This window comes from Syngnathoides biaculeatus, chromosome 5, assembly GCF_019802595.1.
Source record: "Syngnathoides biaculeatus isolate LvHL_M chromosome 5, ASM1980259v1, whole genome shotgun sequence".
NCBI classification, from domain to species: Eukaryota; Metazoa; Chordata; class Actinopteri; order Syngnathiformes; family Syngnathidae; genus Syngnathoides; species Syngnathoides biaculeatus.
Window position 1 is genome coordinate 32,550,795 of NC_084644.1, and position 19,557 is coordinate 32,570,351.

Genomic DNA, 19,557 nt, shown 5'->3' on the forward strand with positions numbered 1-19,557 from the left:
AAGTCATGTGACTTGTGAAAATGGCAGCGTCCCTGGAAATACGTAATTGTTGATAAAAATCTTCTCAAATCACCATTAAATGAGAAAGGATTTAACATCACATTGTCAAAATAGGGTACAAAATACATGACCTATTGGATACACTGTTCATGCAAAGCACTGGATTTCCCCTTTAATGATGAAGAATGACAGTGACGACCTTGAAAATATTTCTCAATTTTTCTTTCATTAATCTTGCCTGACTTATTCCCAGATCCACATTATGAGAAAAAAAAAATTCTCTGAGTGTGCGCGTTTTTGTTTTCATAAAAATGTATTCGTTAGAAGAACTTGCTCGATGATATAAGAATTTGTGAAAATACAAAATAAACAGGAGGGAAAAGTTAAAATTATTGGTAATATATTTGTTATGGACTTGCAACAAAGCCAAAGTATCGTTCTTATTTTGAAGAGTCTTGTTCACAGGACGAGCCCCTACAACACAGGCAGCTCCAAATCGTCCGAGAAGTGGCCAAGGACAACCCCTTCATCGGACACACATTCTTATCAAAGAATGTGCCTTTGTTTACTTGTTCACCCCTTTTGACTTTGTGCGTTTTCGGAACTATAGAGTACGAGAGAGGCTGGTTCAGAACATGTTTGGAGATTGCAACTGGCCTGTCTCTCACGTCTTCCTGATCAGAAAAAAGATGACATCTTGTCCGTTATTTGTGCAATTATTCCAGCAAATTAGGTGATAAACCCAACAGGAAGTATTCATTCTTCAACAAGCTGCTGAAGATTGGACACGTCTGGGAGCAGAACCTTTTTTTTTCCCCCTCACCCGATTGCACATTTTCAATGTAAAAACTTTGTCTCGACGCATTGTCACAACTTTTTGTCATCAGGAATTACCCACTTATAATGAGTTACATAACTTCTCTGCCCTTCAACCCCAGCAAATTCAAGGAAAGTGAGCTAACCAAAGAAGAAAGGAATCACAGAGATGCAGGAAGGCGCTGCCAAGAAAAACTGTCGAGAGGATAAGGGAGCAAAGGAACCTATGCTGGAAATGAAAGGGGACGGGAACATATATACACTTGCCGGTAGCCTACCTTGTAAGTATGTAAGTTTTTCTTTATAAAGCGAGTGTTGTCAACAAACGTTGACGATGGATCATAAACCACAAAAGGCATACAAAGAATTAACTTTTTATTCTCTAACTGAACAAATTTGAAATTATGCACTTCAATTTCATAGAGTTGCTGTTCAAATATGTCTTTATTTTGGTTTAGCAACAGAGGAAGGAGAAGTAAGCGACTATATGGGACTCCACAACCCATCAGGAGGATATCCATTTGAGTGTTTTGGAACCACCCAAACAGACAGGTATACAGTGAAAAAAACAAGTATTTGAACACAGTGCTATATTGCAAGTTCTCCCACTTAGAAATCATGGAGGGTTCTGCAATTTTCATCGTAGGTGCATGTCCACTGTGAGAGACATAATCTGTAAAGAAAAATCCAGAAATCACAATGAATGATTTTTTTTTAACGATTTAGTTGTGTGACACAGCTGCAAATAAGTATTTGAACACCTGAGAAAACCAATGTTAATATTTGGTACAGTAGCGTTTGTTTGCAATTACAGCGGTCAAACGTTTCCTGTAGGTGTTCACCAGGTTTGCACACACTGCAGGAGGGATTTTGGCCCATTCCTCGGTACAGATCTTCTCTAGATCAGACAGGTTTCTGGGCTGTCGCTGAGAAACACGGAGTTTCGGCTCCCTCCATAGATTTTCTATTGGATTTAGGTCTGGAGACTGGCTAGGCCACGCCAGTACCTTGATATGCTTCTTACGGAGCCACTCCTTGGTTTTCCTGGCTGTGTTCTTTGGGTCATTGTCATGTTGAAAGACTCAGCCAAGACCCACCTTCGATGCTCTGACTGAGGGAAAAAGGTTGTTCCCCAAAATCTCATAATAGATGGGCGCGGTCATCCACTCCTTAATACAGTGCAGTCGTCCTGTCCCATGTGCAGAAAAAACACGCCCAAAGCATGATACTACCTCCCCCATGCTTCATAGTAAGGATGGTGTTCTTGGGATAGAACTCTTCGTTCATCTTCCTCCAAACACAGTTAGTGGAATTATAACCAAAAAGTTCAATTTTGGTCTCATCTGACCACAAACCTTTCTCCCATGACTTTGTATACTTAGCTTCTTAGTGTATTCCCGACAGTCACCTTGGAAACGGTGGTCCCGGCACTTTTCAGGTCATTGACCAAGTCCTGTCGTGTAGTCCTGGGGGGACTCTTCACCTTTCTAAGGATCATTGAGACCCCACAAGGTGATACCTTGCATGGGGGTCCACTCCGATTAAGATTGCTTCTTCCATTTTCTACTGATTGCGCCAACAGTGGACCCTTTTTCACCAAGCTGGTTGGCTATTTCTCCGTCGCCCTTTCCAGCCGTGTGGAGTTGTACAATTTTTCTGGTGTCTTGGGACAGCTCTTTGGTCTTGGCCATGTTACAAGTTTGAGTCTTACTGATTGTATGGTGTGGACAGGTGTCTTTCTCCAGCTGATGACCTCACACAGGTGCGTCTGATTCAGGATAATACATGGAGTGGAGGTGGACCGTTAAAGGCGGACTTTCAGGGTCAGAATTCTAGCTGATAGACAACTGTTCAAATACTTATTTGACCTCTGTAATTGCAAACAAAGGCTACCGTACCAGATATTAACATTGGTTTTCTCTGGTGTTCAAATACTTATTTGCAGCCGTATCACACAAATAAACTTTTAAAAAATTAGACATTGTGATTTCTGGATTTCTCTTTTTAGATTATCTCTCTCACAGTGGACATGCACCTACGATGAAAATTTCAGACCCCTCGATGATTTCTAAGTGGGAGAACTTGCAGTATAGCAGGGTGTACAAATACTTATTTTCCTCACTGTACCTTTGCTCCATCCATTCTTTTGGAAAACAGTTTAATAACCGGAGTCACTGATGGTGTAGTGGTAGACACGCCTGACTTCAGTGTGTGGGATCGATTCCCATTCAGTGACGGTGTCAATATATGCCCCGTGAGTGACTAGCGACCAGTTCTGGGTGGAGTTTGCCTTTCCCCTGAAGTTTGCTCGGATACGCTCCAGCTCTACTGTGACCTTTGTGAGGATAAGCAGCTTGGAAAATGGATGGATGTTATATCCTATTAAGTACAACGTATCTTGTGATTGGCTGCTTTCACTTTTCAAATTGTAGCCTGCCTCTCGTCTGACGATTGGTGGGATAGACCCGTGACCCTTGTGAGGATAAGCGAAGTGGAAGATGAATGAATTATTGAATGAATGTATGAATGAAGGAAGGAAGGAATATATATTTCTGCTACTTGTGTATGATGTATGCTGCTATAAAAATAAGAGACTCCTTTGATGCTCTCAAATGGATAATAATGCGACACTATATTTTTGGGTGGGTGTGGGTTCTTCTATAAGCACTGATTGACAAGTCTTTGTTCTGTACTTGTGAGGCTCAATCAAGCATTGGAAAAGAAATGTGGAAAAAATGATTAATTGATCCGGATTGGTACGCACTTGGTCAGGGCGTATCTTGTCGCACAGCATTTAGCGTGACGCTTCCTCCTTCGACCCCGGGTTCACTTGTAGGTTTACATCATACTGTAGATCAAAGATTTGAGGAAGGCTCAAGATAGTGAATCTCAATAAAGGGAAGTATTCAGTCTTCAACAAGTAGATGAAGATCGCAAATGTCTGGGATCTGAGCACATTTTTCTCCTCGATCACATTGTCAAGGTAAAAACTTTCTCGACAAATTAGCTGAAGAAGAAGGGAATCATGGAGATGCAGAAAGCCGCTGACAACCGAAAACAACTTGAAGAGGATGCGGCAACAGACAAACCTATGCTAGAAGACAAAGGTGAAGGGAACCCATACACGCTTGCTGATGTCCCATGTAAGTAGAAAATGTCTTTTTTAGTCTTAGCAACACACTTTTGACCTAGCATCGAAACTGGTGAAGACGCATCTACCCTCTTTGTCTTGTTATTGACTTTCTTCCTCGTCATATTAAACAAGTCGGGGCGGCACGGTGACGCAGCTGTAAAGCATTGGCCTCACAGTTCTGAGTACCCGGGTTCAATCCCGGCCCCGCCTGCGTGGAGTTTGCATGTTCTCCCGGTGCCTGCGTGGGTTTTTCTCCGGGCACTCCGGTTTCTTCCCACATCCCAAAAACGTGCAACATTAATTGGACACTCTAAATTGCCCCCAGGTGAGATTATAAATTTGACTGTTGTCTGACTCCATGTGCCCTGGGATTGGCTGGCAATCAGTTCAGGGTGTACCCCGCCTCCTGCCCGTTGACGGCTGGGATAAACTCCAGCACTCCCACGACCCTTGTGAGGATAAGCGGCTAAGAAAATGGATGGATGGATGAATAAATAAGTCTGACAGCATTTTACCACTTGACAAATTCCATGTTGGTTCTGTTTAAATGTGGCCTCTTCCTTTTGGTTTTTGCCGTAGCGGAAGCACCACGAGGGATATACACGGGACTGCAAAAGCCGTCTGAAGATATCTATTCAAATGTTTTGGAACCAACCCGTCAATCAGGTATACCGTATTTAAGTGTTATAATATGTGTGCTCGTAAAATACATTTGCAAAAAAAAAAAAAAAAAAAAGGCTGTGGCATGCCCGGTACGTGAGGAGAACATTATGTTCCTGTCGGAGTGTCAATTGGGCTGAGCATAAGTAGGTTTAGACGAAATTTACATCAGACTACTTGGAATAGGCTGCTGACATTTGAGATAAAACGATCAAAAGCAGAAGTTGTGGGATTTTGTTTTCGGCCCAAATTATTGCACTTTTTTTTTTTAATGCATGTGTTTATTATTTAATGAAATTTAGATTACAAGATTGATTTTGTTTTCAATTCTAGTTTTTTTTTTTTTTAATAAGAGTTTGCGTCTCACATTTGGCAATTAGTTATTTCATGAAAATGCATTACCGAGATGAAATGTGCATTAATTGGGAGAAAAAAAAAAACAGAAATAACCTACTGAGTATGGATAATTAGCATTCATTTGAACGTTGTGCTCAGGTTTTTGGTGGTGACGCCGAGAGAATCCAACTACAAAATGACTTGATTTAAGGACGTGATATGCTTCCAGCTATGTTGCATTTGTAACAACTATCTATCAACAATACATATTTTGTTTTTTTTGCTTTTGTTTGCTGAAAAACAATATATTTGGAGTTGCATTAGAAGATGATAGGAAAGTTCATTATGTTGACATCAAAAACTTAAACTCATGTATGCATTGCATGTAATATTTAAACAGATGGGAAAATCCATGTCAGGCCAATTCCTGAATAATTTCTATATTAAAAACCATTTTGGTTTTTCTTGTGTAATATTCTTAAGATAGTGAATTTGGAGTTTTTATTAATGGCAGGCTATAATTATCAACATTCTAAAAAACTAAATAAAGGATGAAATACAAAACAGTGCTGCCTTGAGATACGAAGGACTCGACTTACGACTTTTTCGAGACACCAGCTGTTCTTCTGCAGATGTTTTACCCATATTTCTGTATTATCTTGTCCACAGGTGGTCAAAACCATAAGCAGCATCCCAATGTCCAGTGAATTGAAGCAACAAGTTTAATACTTTACATTTTATATAATGATGTCATGCTGTGATTGGCTGGCAAGCAGTTCAGGGTGTATACCCTGCCTCCTGCCCGTTGACAGCTGGCATAGGCTGTGGCACCCCTCGTGAGGGTAGGCGGTGAAGAAAATGGATGTATAATGATGTTATGATTGTATGTTTCTCTTATGTACACCGTTATAGAGTTTTTTTGTGAGGACGGTGGAACCGATTAGCTACCATTTGCATTCAATTCAATAGGGGAAGACAATTTGAGATATGACATAAATTAAATTTATACCTCAAGGCACAACTGTAATTAGAGGTGCAGACAACGAGAGATGAGTTCAAGTTACTGGAAATCCGAACATTGTGAAAAAAACTTCCCTAATTTTTTTTTTAAGTGTCATAAAGTCGTGCAAGATCTTGACACGCTTTTAAGTAATAGTTTCACTATTACAGTTTAAAAGAAACAGATAAGCTGTTCTGGGAAGGAGATCAAATCTGCTGAAATGTTGCATTTGGTAAAGTGGAGTCACATAACAAATTGCCTTTGTGGTGATCAGCAGACAAGGCCTCTTTCCGCCCTGCCAGAACAGGAAGTACATGGAAAAAAAGTAGTTACTTTTGGTTGCACATGATTAAAATGTAATCATCTGACAGTATTTTCTGTCTTGGAATATGCTGCCATTAACTCCTTCAGATGTCTGTTTTGTTTGGCAGCAAAACAGGCCCAAGTTGCCGTGAGGCCTTACCGTGTCGCATGCTTGATCCTGACCGTTGCCTGTTTGGCTCTGCTGCTGGTTGTCATCGGCCTCTTGGTGAAAAGTGAGTTCCGGCAGCAATTCCTCTCACACGGGATTGTTTTCTTTTCATTTTTTTTCAAGTATCCCACTCATAAGCCTAACGCTAATTATTACCCATAACTACAATGGGCACTTGGAAATGCCATTGGAATTTTACTAGTTTACAGAAGCACAGTGAAGTGTGAGGTTAAAATCACAGTGATGTGGGTTTGGGTGTCCTCATCAGAATCACTCAGTCATGACAAAAATGTAGCATGTAGCCAGTTATAAGATCGGCAAACATTTGCACACCGACCACTACAGTTGGTCCTTGACATACAAGTTTAGTTCATTTTTGTGACCATGTTCATAACTGAAAATACTTGTATCTGAAATCCAGACATGACTTCGTTTTAGCCTTCACCTCAAAACAACCCAAAATTTTCCAACGGGTATTTTAATGAGGAATAGTACTCCTTAAAAACAGTCACGATTTTATTAAATTGAATTCTAAAGAATTAAACAACTTTCGGTCGCAGTGCATCTATTGAACGGCCGTTTTGGACGGCCATTGTGCCGCTCTTTCTTGGTGTGCCCGGCTTGGCCCTCTCGGTGCAGTGTGAGACAAGACAGACAGGGACAGTCAGACCTCATCAGAACTGAACCTTTCTTAGGATAAAGAACATACAGTAGGACTCTGGGTACTGTGTTTGGCGACACCGTTTGTGTCCAAGTCTTAACACAGCAAATCAAATGTCTCTACTTTTTAGTGAAAGCTAAAACCAGCAGCTGCCCGGTGACCTCAGTGAGTTGGGATCCGCCAACATGCAGCAAGGACCAGTGCACGGCTTTCACGTCTCAAGATCAACACCGATGTGAGCATGACACAGTGACAGCTACTGAATGGGAGGGATGAGCATTTATTCAATATCCTGATATCTTATTTAAACTTAATGTATTGTGTTCATGTGTTAATGTAATGGAACAGCTGTAAAAGTGTTGGCCTCACACTTTTGAGGTACAGGGTATGATCACAGATTCGCTTGTGTGGAGTTTGCATGTTCTCCCCGTGTCCGCGTGCGTTTTCCCTGGGCACTCTGGTTTCCTCCCACATTCCAAAAACATGCAATATTAATTGGACACTCTAAATTGCCCCAAGGTGTGATTGTGAGTGCAGCCAATTCAGGGGGTACTCTGCATCATGCCCGTTGACAGTTAGGATAGGTTCCAGCACTTCCGCGACCTTGTGAGGATAAGCGGCTAGGAAAATAGATGGATGAATGGATGGATTAAAAAAAAAAGAGGCTCCACACAAGTTAATATGTTTGAGTGTATTTCATGGGTTTTTTTTTTTTTTTTTGGGGGGGGGGCATTTAATTTGATTTTTTTCCTGTTTTTCATAAAGGCCACACACCACATGTGGTACTTCTTGTACCCAATTTTTAGAATCACTGCCATAGAGTTCTATATTTCCTCTAGTTGAACACTATGAATTACCTAGTGCACCACCTGCCGTATATGCTTAATTTTTCCCTATCAGAAGAATAAAAATGACATTTGTTATTGCCTTAACTTTAGCCATGTTTCCACGCAGTAATGTCTACCCCATTTTAGGTTATTGCTGCAGTCAGTGCCCCCCAGGATGGGTGAGACTGGAGGACTCCTGTTTCTTCTTCTCCACGTACAGGCTCAATTGGCAGGGGAGCCTGAAGCAATGTTGGGAGAAAGGAGGATCTCTAGCTGTGGTCAGCAGCCGCAAAATCCAGGTGGTTCTCTCGTTAGGTTTCCTGGCACCTCTTGGCACCACTGATAATGTTAACATTTATTGTTTCAATGCCAATGTTGGCTCTCTCCTCCAGAACTTTCTGAGTCAATGCGGGAACGGGATGAATTATTGGATCGGTTTGCAGCGCCAGAAGACTACGTGGACCTGGGTGGATTTCACCAACCTGCAAGAGAGGTTGTCTGACTGTCGTATATGAGAACTTGCACTCGTATTTTATTTCAGTTTAGGGTGTAGTCTGCCTTTTTCCCAAAGTTGAGTTAGGTTCCAGCATACCCGTGACCCTTGCGGGGTTAAGCAGCTTGGAAAATGGATGAATGGATAGTGTTCTATTGGGTTGAGGTCAGAATTGCGCAGGCATCAACATCAAACTCTCTCATCATAGATTTTTGTGAACTTGTGTTTTGCTTTGCAGTTACTGGAAAGCAAATTTGACAGCGGGGGACTGCGCGATGCTTCACAGCAACGGCATTCCCAAGGACAACTGGATCATGTCTTCTTGTGTCTCGTACACATACTACATCTGTCAGATGAACCTCGGAACCCCAGTTCGTGAAGCCACTGTGCCCTCGGTAGAGCTGGGGAGAGGCTAAATGATAGATGTTCTGCAAGTTGAGAATTTGAAAATTTGAAAACAAGTGAACAATAATGAGTGTGACATTTTAACATTAAAGATATCAATTTCAATCATTAGCAATGCTGTTCATGTGGCATAAACCTTAGATTGGGTGCTGGTCTAATATTTTTCTTGCGCTCTGTGTTGACTTTGTATGTGCACGTGCTAATAAGATAATAGCTCACTTCCACAGTATTTTGTACCACTGCCCACACATTCCACCAATAAATATATTGAGGATTTATGTTTAATCTACTTTAAATATTTAGAAACAGTTCTAAAATCATTTAACACAAACATTTTAAACCAACAATTAATTAAACCAATAATAAAAAAACGGCATTATTTTTTGATTTTTTAAATTACGTCAGTGATAGGAGGAAGTTATTCAAAATTTATTTTCCATAAATAATGTATTTTTGTTCATGTCTATTCCAGTGATTCACAACCTTTATCAGCCAAGGCACATATCTGAAATTTAAAAAATCTCACGACACACACAAAAACTGTGGACACACAAGTCAATTATACACTTTCTGCCATCTAATAGAACAACATTTATTTGTTTTGTATGTCTTTATATGCCACAGCCAAGATACAGTAATTGTGGTAAATAAATAATATCTTGACCAATAACGTGAAATTTGATTATTTCCAGCGGGACAGCAGAAGACCACTCACAGCACACTAATGTGTTACGACACACTGGGTGGGAAATGCTGGTCTGTGCCGTGTAGCGATTTTAAATGCTTAGAATTATGCCCCAATAAAGTTTTATGGTTATATAAATATGTTTGTGCAGCACTTTAATCTCTCTTAGCCTATATTTCTGCTACATGTTCAGATGCTATAAAAATAAGACAATTTACTACCATGTAATACTGCAAGAAAAAAAAAGCACCATTTCACTACCAAGTCTAAAAGGATAGAATGTGAAGTCATTCATTAAACTGGCTTTGCTTAGACAAATTGAATGTCTTGCTCATCCTCGGGTTCTTCCATCTCCACGTCAGCGCCCAAAGCACTTTCACGAATCATCTTCCATCCTGCAACGGATCTCCTGTTTCTCGGTCTGAGCTTTGGGTTCTCGCTGGCCTTCTCCGATCCTTCCTTTTCCTCCTTTTCGTCTTCCTTGGTGAACATTTTAATGTATCGGCGCATCTTCTGCATCATGGGGTCGTTCCTGTCCTCGACTCTGCAAGGTGAGTCAGCAATCAGGCATTTATTGGAGATTCTATACACCCACAGGGCACTACATTAGGTACACTGGCACGAGCAAAGGATTTGTGGTGCAAGTGTTATTTTTCTCCACTCAGGGTCACCATCCTAACATTCTACACCATAATAAATGTGCCGTTCAATATTTAGCTGGCCTCTGTCTCTGACCTGTTGAGTGATGTGCCAGGGAGTGAATGAGGACATACAGGTGGCTAACTGTTTGCTGGTTTTAGGCTTAGCCACCTTGAGTCGTTGAGGTCGTTGGCAGGTAAGCTAAGTATATGCTTGTGTTTGTTACATTTTGTCACCATTTGTTCAATAAGGGGATTGAAAGAGCACCATCGGCTGTTTGTATTTTCCCTCTATCCTAACCACCTGTTTTTTTTTTTTTTTTACAATTCAATGTAACTAGCAATGGTATTATATATTTCATTAACTAATTATGTTAACTTTACAGCAACCTTGCAGTTGTGTAACTTAACCCAGTTGCATTTTCAAATAGGCACATTGTACTATTTTTAAAAAAATATTTTTATTGAGTGTGAAATGATCCCAAATTTCAGAAATTCTGTCTTTTATGCACCCATTCTTCTTGGCTTGCGCCTACTGGTTGCCGACTAAGCAGTAACAGTCTGTGGGAAAAAATAATCACAGCAAAATCCTGTGATATAGTAAATAGTAATTCGGAATAGCCGATGAGTACAATGAAGAAAAAATGTGAGGCACGGAACTACAATATAGCAAGGGACAACTGTATTATAGTTGTAATTATATTAGCAAGCCAAGTTAGGACGACGGTAGGATGGGGTGGGGACTTTGGGTGGCTGTGGGCAGGCATGTTTGCTCCTGAAAAATGTTACCACTAAAAAAAAAAAGTCTTTGTTCTGCACTGCACTATTAATGCACAGCAATATCCTATGGAAAAAATGTGAAGAAAAAAGATTACGAAGCAATTATGACGGTTCCAGATGTCTTACCGGAGGTACCAGCGCTCCGTCAGGCCGTAGCTGAGTCCGCACACTCCGAGTCGAGGCCAAAGGCAGCGGGGCAGCCTCCTTTCCAGCATAAGCGTCGTGGCGACTACCTGCACAATGGTTATGGTCGTAATGACAACCCAATCCACACTGACCACACAGGTGTGGAAAACCATTTATTAATATGTTCGATTTGTTAATCTAACGCAAGTCTTTTTTGATGACATCACCATTCTACTACAGCATTCCCATCTACGGCCTCTTTGGAAACACTCGGGAAAAATGCGTGCGACACATCTGGTTGTGTCTGCTCCGTTTTTTTTTTTTTTTTGACAGATCATATGTGACCATGTAAGATTTCTGCCTTGGAGGACTGGATTCCAAATCCATGGTGGAACATAATTTTGATGTTTGGGGTCTTCTGTGTTGAGATTATTGGATGTCAATCAAAGTACAACAAAAACTGTAAAATACTTGATTTTTTTGTCTTCATGTGTGGTGTTTGTATCATATTATAAAAGTCTTGTGTTGTGTTTAGTGAGGACAAAGATTGTACTACAAGGTGGACCTCAAACTGCGGCTCAAAAACGTCAAATAAATGCTAATGGCTTTGTTTACTGGGACTCTCACCTGAGTCCTCCAGAGCTCGTCTCTCTCCTGGGCCACCCGCCAGTGGGTGTCGCTCATCATAGCGATCAGCAGGTTGAGCAGAAGGATGTAGGACACCACGGAGAAGGCGCAGTGCAGCACGTGGACGATAGGGGGCGTGGTGAAGGTGTGGTCCACTGGCAGGTCGATGAGGCCCACGCTGAGCTCAAACTGGGAGAAGAGCGTGATGGGGAAGGAGCGATAGGCCGGGATGGATTCAGGATCCTGAGTCATGTACACCATCCACAGGGCTGAGAAGACCGACAGAGGGTAAAAGTCTCTATTGTGCTCCTTGATTGTGGAAAATTGAATAAACAGTACGTATCTCACAGAAGGAAGTACATCCTTTACGTTTTACGGTGAACTGGCCAAACCGCTGGCAACAAAAGCGAGTAGACTCCTTGATGAGAATGTCAGTATTGGGCGGTGTCATTAATTCAAGTCATTGGGGTGTCATCAATTCAACTGTTGTCCCATGAAAAGATTTGGAAAAATATGACGGATGGACTTACTTTTGGTGAGATTCGTATCCTTGAAGCGGATATACTTACAAGTTGAAAAACCAAGAAGTACAATGACACTCAGCCACATAAATTTTGTCAGGTCTCCAAATATAATCTAGGAGGAAACGAGGCAAAGGATGTGATCAAGACAACCACCAAATGTGACTGCAGCTGTGTCGTTAAAAAAAAAAAAAAAAGATTAAAACTAAACACCGCAAAAGAGTAGATTCCACAAAAAAATGACAAGTGCTATCAGGAAAAAGTATAAAATTGTGATTTATTCACAGTATACTTTTATTTAATCTCTGGTACAGGTACTTTTTTTAAAAAAAAATTCTAGACTAGACCACACAAGGTATAAGTAGCAGTCTTGGTCAGTTATTAATTTAATTTTTTAAATTAAATAACATTTTCAATATTTTCCATTTTTACAGTGTTAAATTGCAATAAAAGAAACCCTAAAAATTAGTAACCTTGTAACTTGTATTAATATTGGTTTGAGTATTCTAAATCAAATTAAATTTGATTGAATTCAACAAAAAAATTTGTATAAGTAGTGTTCTTGCTTGTGTCAATCCTGGATCATTTGGGTTTTTCAAAAATAAAATAAAATAAAATAAAATAAAACAGACACATGCAGGTTTGAAGAAAAATTTCAATGAGCTAAGATCTGCTTTTTTTGTTTGAGTGGCACTTTTTTGGGTCGTACCTTCTGGATCATAATGACGTACGGGCCGAGCATTTCAAAACCACGGGCGAAGAACATGACATTAGTCCAGCCCAGCACCAAACACACAGCCATGACCTCGGCCTCGCCCTGTACACTGCACGCTCTGAACACACACAACAGAACCACCAGGCACGCGTAGCTGACACTGCAACAACAACAACAACAACAACAACAACAACATCATCATACACTATTTAAAATGTATTCCAACCACATTGGCTTTTGCGATGATTTCACAATCGTACAGGATAACGTGGAAGGGGCCTCCCAGCGCTGTCTGACCAAAGTAGCGTTTCGCTCCCACTCTGAGGATGTCAGGGATCTGATATAGGCAAAGAGGGATGGACAGTAAACGTGTCAGCGTGTTTCCAATACACAAGATGTACTGTGGATATTTAAAAAAACAACTATTTTTTTTAATCTACCATTAATATAAACTATAAGATGTACAACTGAATTGGGAGAAAAAATATTTCTTGAGGGGAAGTAAGAATAATCAACTGAAATAATGTGGTTGCACAAGTATGCACACCCTCTTATGATTGAGGATGAGCCAATCTTCAGAAATAGCCGATCACACTCAAACTCATATTAAATGAATATCAGAACACCCTGGCACTATTTACCATAATTCCCTCCATCTTGTGAGCCTGAAGAGAAACAGACCCCCACCCCCACCCCCTTCCAAGGTTGATGCTGCAATCATCATGCTTTTGCGCCAATTCTGAACAGTTATATCCCCAGTTATGAGGGTGTGTACACTTGTGCAACTACATTATCTCACTCTTGAAAAAGATTTGCTTGTTTTTTTTCAATTGAGTTGTATGCCATGGTTGCCTTTATTGGTGGAAAAACTGGTGATAAGGATTTATATTGGTCTGATATTTTTATATGTATATAAAAAACGACATTTAAAAAGGGTTTTATATGCACTGTAAGTACACAACAGCCCTACCTCCATCAGCAGGATGACTAAAGCTCCCAGGACGCTGATGATTTCTCCTACCAGACGGAGGCTGTCCTTGTATGTTACATAACTCTCCTGAGAGATGAAGAGAGAATGAATTATCAGTATTGGTCAAACTCCAGCCCAGCCGTGACCCGAATGAGAGCGGACGCTATTGAAAACGAATGCGCGGATGATTATGTGGTGCGTTTTTAGCCGCCGACGCACATGGAGTGTTTTCTGCACTCTGATGGTTTTGTCCATATCTGAATCCGTGTAATTCTCCGGGGCGTCCTTTATGGGGCGATATGTGCAACAAAGCGTGAACATTCCAATGTAGAGCAGGTAGAAAACCATCAGGAGTCTGGAAGGGCGACATTTAGAAAACAAATCAGAATTCTATTAAGCAACGCCGAAGTGGTTCCGTCATTTCCGCGAGACGTTAAAGCGTACCTGAAGTAATGTTTTCCGTACAGGTTCCACTTGAGGCTGACGAGCTGCCTCACCGGGGTCACCTCCAGTATTCTTCTGGCCTGGAAAACAAAATATGTTGAGTAATACAATACGTTCATTTTCTTTAGTGCTTTTCCTCAATACAGAAGTAGGAGAGCTCGACCAGGGCGACTTGTCTCTGGGCGAGTGGCGGGGTACACCCGGAACTGATTGCAGCCAATCTCAGGGCATTTATTGACAACTATTCACACCCACACTCGAGGATGCGCAGAATTTTGAGTCTTCAATGAACGCGCCGTTCAGAATGTGCGAGGAAGTTGGTGTACGCAAGGAAAACGTTTGGCTGTGAGGCAGATACGCGAACCACTACAGGGCCCGGAATTCTCTTGAGGTTGACTTCAAATTGAAATGCACCCCATAATATTACTCCCATAATACCGACCGCCGCACTGCACCTCTTTTTGGGGGCTGCCCACGATCAGCTCCAGCACTGACATGTTGTCGGCCCATGAGTCGATCTCGCTGAGGTCGTACAGGTGAGAGGTCAAAGGTCCCAGACTCCACTGGACTAAACGCCTTTTGTTCACCAGGTGCTGAAAGGCCTGAGACGAGACAAAGATGAAGACGACAGAAGTGAAACATGCCCCTCCACCTTTTTACCAAATAGTGTGGCAAAAGTAACTACTACTCGAGTACATTACCCAAGTATTTATACTTTTTCAACTTCCCAGCCCTCCCAAACAGGTTGGGCCTTGCTGTACATGCGCTCACCACTGTGTTTCCTTCTTTGGCGGCCAGTTTAAAAGGCGTGAGGCCTCGGGAGTTGGGCACCATGTCAAGCGGAACCGACTGGTCCAGCTCCGCATCGCGGGCCATGATCAGGTCAATGGCCTGACATGCAATTGTCTTGTTGGGCTGCAGGACTAAAATGTGAAGCACTGTGTTACCTTTGGACGGAAAGAGATAAAGCGGAGAAGTTGGGAAGGAACCCATGATGCTCATGACAAAATGTATTTCTCATACAGTACAGTACTTTCTTTTCAAAACATCCCATACCACGATAATCTTGGACCCTGGTGCTGGCGCCCGCGTCCACGATCATGGAGATGATGTCCTCGTTGCCGGCGCATGCCGCAAAAGAAAGAATGTGTTCGCCTGAGGGCCGAATGCACGTAGAAAATCATTATGAGTATTATCTTATGAATCTTAAGTCCATTATTATCTTCCTAAACATTTTTTAAAAATCCTTACTCTTTGACTAGTTCGATATTTAAATGAGGGGAAAAAATACAGGTCCCATTGATGCCTATGTTAAGATTTGGATCATAGCGGAATGAAAAGTGCACAATTTTCAAAAAGTCAATCGTTAACCTGCATCGGACAAAAACATACCGATTTCTACATAAGTTGCAATTGCCAGCTTGTTTTCATTTTAAAAATTGTCACATTCCAATTATTCTACTGTACATACAGTATTGTACTTTTCAGTAATATTCAAATGACACAAGGAAATAAAATATTATTTTAAAATCTTTGCTGCAGGGAGCTTTCCTACACCAGCCTTTGATAATTCTGCTCACTTTTGCCCGACACAGTTGAAGAGTTTATTACACATGGTTTCATAGAATCCACCCAAGTCTTACCGTAGTATATAAGTCCTCCGATCCGCTTCTTGAAGTACAGGCCTGTCACTCTGGGCGTGGCCACATCAGCCCCGCGACTAACCAGGTGATGGACCAGGTTGTAGTTTTGATTTACCACAGCGATGTGGAGGGGAGTAACACCTGAGTCAGGCAAGATACACACACAAACACAAATACTGCAATAACAATTATGGCATGCAGTGACACATACTGTACAGCAAAATGTGCATGGGACTGATATGATATAATACAACACAATAATAGTTCCAATTTTAAATAGCTCAGTAAAACAAAAAAATAGAGAGTTGTTTTGAAATAAGGAAGAGGAGTAAAATGGGTTTATGTATGTCTCTTTTTTTAAAGAATAAAGATGGTTATGGAAAAAAAACACCCCAATTAATAGGTAATTCATTGAAATGAATTGCATGAATAAAAAGTCATAACGTAATTTCTGGGCATCAGGCTTAAAAAGTGACTATGGTATCTTGTAATCATTTGGGGGTATTAAATTTGTACAATATATAATAATTAGTATTCCAATGGATGGTACGGTGGAGTAAATTTGTTAGATTATTGACTTCACAGTTCTGAGCTCCCGGTTTCGATCCCGGACCTGCCTGTGTGGAGTTTGCATGTTCTCCCCATGTCTGCGTGGGTTTTCTCCAGGCACTCAGTTTTCCTCCCACATGGATGTATGGATATGATTCAAATGTTTGCACAGATTTGATAAAGTAGAAAAGTCCATTTCTAGGCTGGAATATCCCTGCTGAAAAATTTCTATAGAAATTCTATAGAAATCTATAGAATCCTATAAAATTTGTACAGAACAACTTGTTCTATAGAACTTTGGCTGTGATTTTCTATAGAATTTCTATAGAAATTTTATGGGACTTGGGTCCTAAAGTTCTATAGTTCTTTAGAAATTCGTTAGAAATGTTCTAGAGGAATTATTATTATTTTTTAGAAGGGATTCTATAATAAATGTAATCGTGACAATAAAAATAACGTAAAAAGCATCATACATATAGTTCCATGTTAACTTGAGCGCTATTGCATAAAAATGAGAATTCTGGTTAAAAACGGCCATTAAAGTTTAAAAGTGTTGTAATATAGTGTACTATTATAATTTTCTAAGGCTAAATGAAATAAACATAAATATGGATGTTATGAAATGAATTTTGAACAGCTTACTAAAGTAGAAAAATCCTTTACTGTGTCAAAATACCTCTTCCACGTATGTTTTTGATATATTTTAAGCACGTTAACCTTGGAAGAGGTCCGAGGTCATGGGCTCGTTGATAAGCTCGGGGGCGCCGTCCATCAAGGCCATGGCGGCGTCCAGGTTGTCGTTCATGGCGGCCACGTGGAGCGCCGTCTCGCCCAGAGCACCTAAAGGACAACGCTGCACCTTCATGGCCGTTCGTGTCGCCCGGCAACGAGACACGGGAGTGGATCGGCAGACCGACGGACACGTGTACCTCTCTCAAAGACGTTGGTGGAAGAGCAGCCGAGCAGCTTCTTGATGCAGCCCGCGTTGTTCCTCATTGCGGCGTAGAATAGAGGAATGTCATTAGAGCTGGAAGACAGTACAACAACATTTTCACATATTGCACATAAGCGTCTGATTGGATATTTAAAAAAAAATGGCTCCCAATGGTAGATGCCCAAACATACATGGTACTTTGTAAGTTGTGGACGTAACAGAGTACAATAGTACTTTTAGACCAAGGGTCTCAAACGCAATTCACCTTGTGGCCGCTGGAGGCAGAGTCTGGCTGAGACTGGGCCGCGGCCTCGGCGCACATGGACATATGTGAAATTTAAATTAATAATTAAAAATAATGTAGCACGGTAGCTCAGCTGTTAAAGGGATGGCCTCACAGTTCTGAGGTCCCAGGTTCAATCCCGGCCCCGCTTGTGTGCCGTTTCCACCTTTTCCCAGTGCCTGTGTGGGTTTCCTCCGGGCACTCAGGTTTCCTCCCACATCCCAAAAACATGCAACATTAATTGGACACTCTAAATTGCCCCTAGGCGTGATGGTGAGTGCGGCTGCTTGTCTCAATGTCCCCTGCGATTGGCTGGCGACCAGTTCAGGGGGTACCCCACCTCCTGGCCGTTGACAGCTGGGATAGACTCCAGCCCTCCCGCGACCCTTGTGAGGTTAAGCAGCTGAGAAAATGGATGAATGGAAATTAAAAATAATCCTCACAGAAAATAAGATGAAGGACGCTGGTGTTTACAACTTGTGTCAAAAACCTCTTTAAAAAATAAACAAAAAACCTTGGCAACGCTGCTGTAACATTCTCTCATTGAAAATTGTTTCTCTGCTTGCGTCAAGCCCCGTCAATGTCACACCCCCAATAGCCATCGACCCCACCCTGATTGGTTGCCTCGTCAGCGCCGCACACAACACTGCAAAAGTGCCATTCATATAAAACTCGAGGGCCACACCACCATCATACTTTCATATTAAGGTGGGGGCCACAAAATGGCGTAAATGGCCCGCGGACTGCAAGTTTGAGACCACTGATTAAGATCGTTCAAAACAAATGGCAGAATCTAAAAATGAATTTTAAAGTGCACAGCGGAGGAGTTATGTGCTCCCTCTTAAATGTTTCTGTTAATAGGGGAGCGGAAGCATTTTGAAGCTTTTGAGGACGTTTGAGGGAGGACTGGGTGACTCCAAAGTCAAGTACATTGTTGGTACAGTGTGATATATTATGAGGCAGAATTGTGTACTATACAATTAAAAAAAAAAAATTCTCGACACCCCTCTTCAAATGGCAAATTTCTGTGACACATTTATATATATATATATATATATATATATATATATATATATATATATATATATATATATAAAAGAGTTCTCTCAATAATTTGATGTTTCCCACCATTAATGTGACACATAGCCTGTACTTAATTTAGTATATTTTTTTTGTACAAGGTTTACTCAGTCTAATCTTTTTGAGAGATGAAGTTAAAAACAAAAACAGCAACAATGCGTTTGCACATTCATGCACACCCTCATATATATTAAAAAAATATCCAGTATTGGTTGTGTTGGACTGACATTTGAACAGGGGTGTTTAGACTTTTTATATGAACCGTAATTGGCAGCTAAAAGTTATTTTTCAAATTTCTTACGACTTGGTGTGCTGCAAAAAGGTCTCATCCAGCATCTCGTTCCATCCTTTCTTGTTCTGAAGGCGAAACTTCAGCTGACTCCACCAGTGGTTGAGCTCACTGGGAGCCGACCGGGCCAGCGCAGGAGACATGGACTTCCGATGTGGGGCTCCAGCACCGATCAAATCCCTTGGAAAAAGTACGTTGGTTTCATGCACGGAGGTGCCAAAAGTCCCTGAAGTGCAGCTTCACTTTATAGGAGTCCGTGATGAGGGAGGAGACAACTGAAAAGGGGTTGAGGGATGCAGGTGAGACAGCAAAAGAAGTGACTCAGTACACTAAACTGAAGTTGACACTTGAAACCACCGGCTGGAATCTACAGTGACCAAAACAAGTCCGTTATAAAACATGCAGACCTTGAACTGATGGTTTAAAGCTTTAAACGGAAGCCCTCACTCCTGGTTTGGCCTGCACCGGGC

At 41.3% G+C, this 19,557-nt stretch overlaps 2 protein-coding genes across 5 annotated transcripts; one reads left to right on the forward strand and one right to left on the reverse strand.

Annotated features, from left to right (window-relative positions):
- Window positions 1-89: 89 nt before the first annotated feature.
- On the forward strand, window positions 90-8,914 carry LOC133500734 (CD209 antigen-like protein E). 4 transcript variants are annotated; one of them, XM_061819828.1, is made up of 9 exons: window positions 91-1,097; window positions 1,275-1,368; window positions 3,800-3,959; window positions 4,529-4,615; window positions 6,377-6,481; window positions 7,209-7,313; window positions 8,053-8,204; window positions 8,298-8,398; window positions 8,637-8,914. In XM_061819828.1, exons 3-9 carry the CDS (start codon window positions 3,842-3,844, stop codon window positions 8,812-8,814), a joined length of 846 nt encoding a protein of 281 aa, XP_061675812.1. In that variant the 5' UTR covers window positions 91-1,097; window positions 1,275-1,368; window positions 3,800-3,841; the 3' UTR covers window positions 8,815-8,914. The 4 variants fall into 4 exon arrangements, with proteins under 4 accessions (XP_061675813.1, XP_061675812.1, XP_061675811.1 ...); XM_061819827.1 differs by lacking the exon at window positions 1,275-1,368 and having other exon boundaries at window positions 94-842; window positions 939-1,097; XM_061819829.1 differs by lacking the exon at window positions 1,275-1,368 and having other exon boundaries at window positions 90-1,097; window positions 3,824-3,959.
- Window positions 8,915-9,051: 137 nt separating this feature from the next.
- trpv6 (transient receptor potential cation channel, subfamily V, member 6) lies at window positions 9,052-19,282 on the reverse strand. The gene is made up of 16 exons (XM_061819730.1): window positions 19,100-19,282; window positions 17,431-17,528; window positions 17,219-17,341; window positions 15,953-16,093; window positions 15,366-15,464; window positions 15,081-15,256; window positions 14,765-14,911; window positions 14,310-14,389; window positions 14,085-14,220; window positions 13,866-13,952; window positions 13,156-13,232; window positions 12,890-13,055; window positions 12,229-12,295; window positions 11,660-11,928; window positions 11,033-11,139; window positions 9,052-10,032 (listed from the first exon to the last, which is right to left on the reverse strand). The coding sequence occupies exons 1-16, from the start codon at window positions 19,228-19,230 to the stop codon at window positions 9,798-9,800; spliced, it is 2,139 nt and encodes a 712-aa protein (XP_061675714.1). The 5' UTR covers window positions 19,231-19,282; the 3' UTR covers window positions 9,052-9,797.
- Window positions 19,283-19,557: the final 275 nt, after the last annotated feature.

Coding starts and splice junctions, on each gene's coding strand:
- LOC133500734 (XM_061819829.1), top strand. CDS start 3,842: ATGGAGATGCAGAAAGCCGCTGACAACCGAAAACAACTTGAAGAGGAT. Junction 8,205..8,297: donor TCAGCAGCCGCAAAATCCAG/GTGGTTCTCTCG, acceptor TCTCTCCTCCAG/AACTTTCTGAGTCAATGCGG. Junction 8,399..8,636: donor TTCACCAACCTGCAAGAGAG/GTTGTCTGACTG, acceptor TTTGCTTTGCAG/TTACTGGAAAGCAAATTTGA.
- trpv6 (XM_061819730.1), bottom strand. CDS start 19,230: ATGTCTCCTGCGCTGGCCCGGTCGGCTCCCAGTGAGCTCAACCACTGG. Junction 14,221..14,309: donor TACGGAAAACATTACTTCAG/GTACGCTTTAAC, acceptor TCGCCCTTCCAG/ACTCCTGATGGTTTTCTACC. Junction 11,929..12,228: donor ACTTCTTGGTTTTTCAACTT/GTAAGTATATCC, acceptor CGGTCTTCTCAG/CCCTGTGGATGGTGTACATG.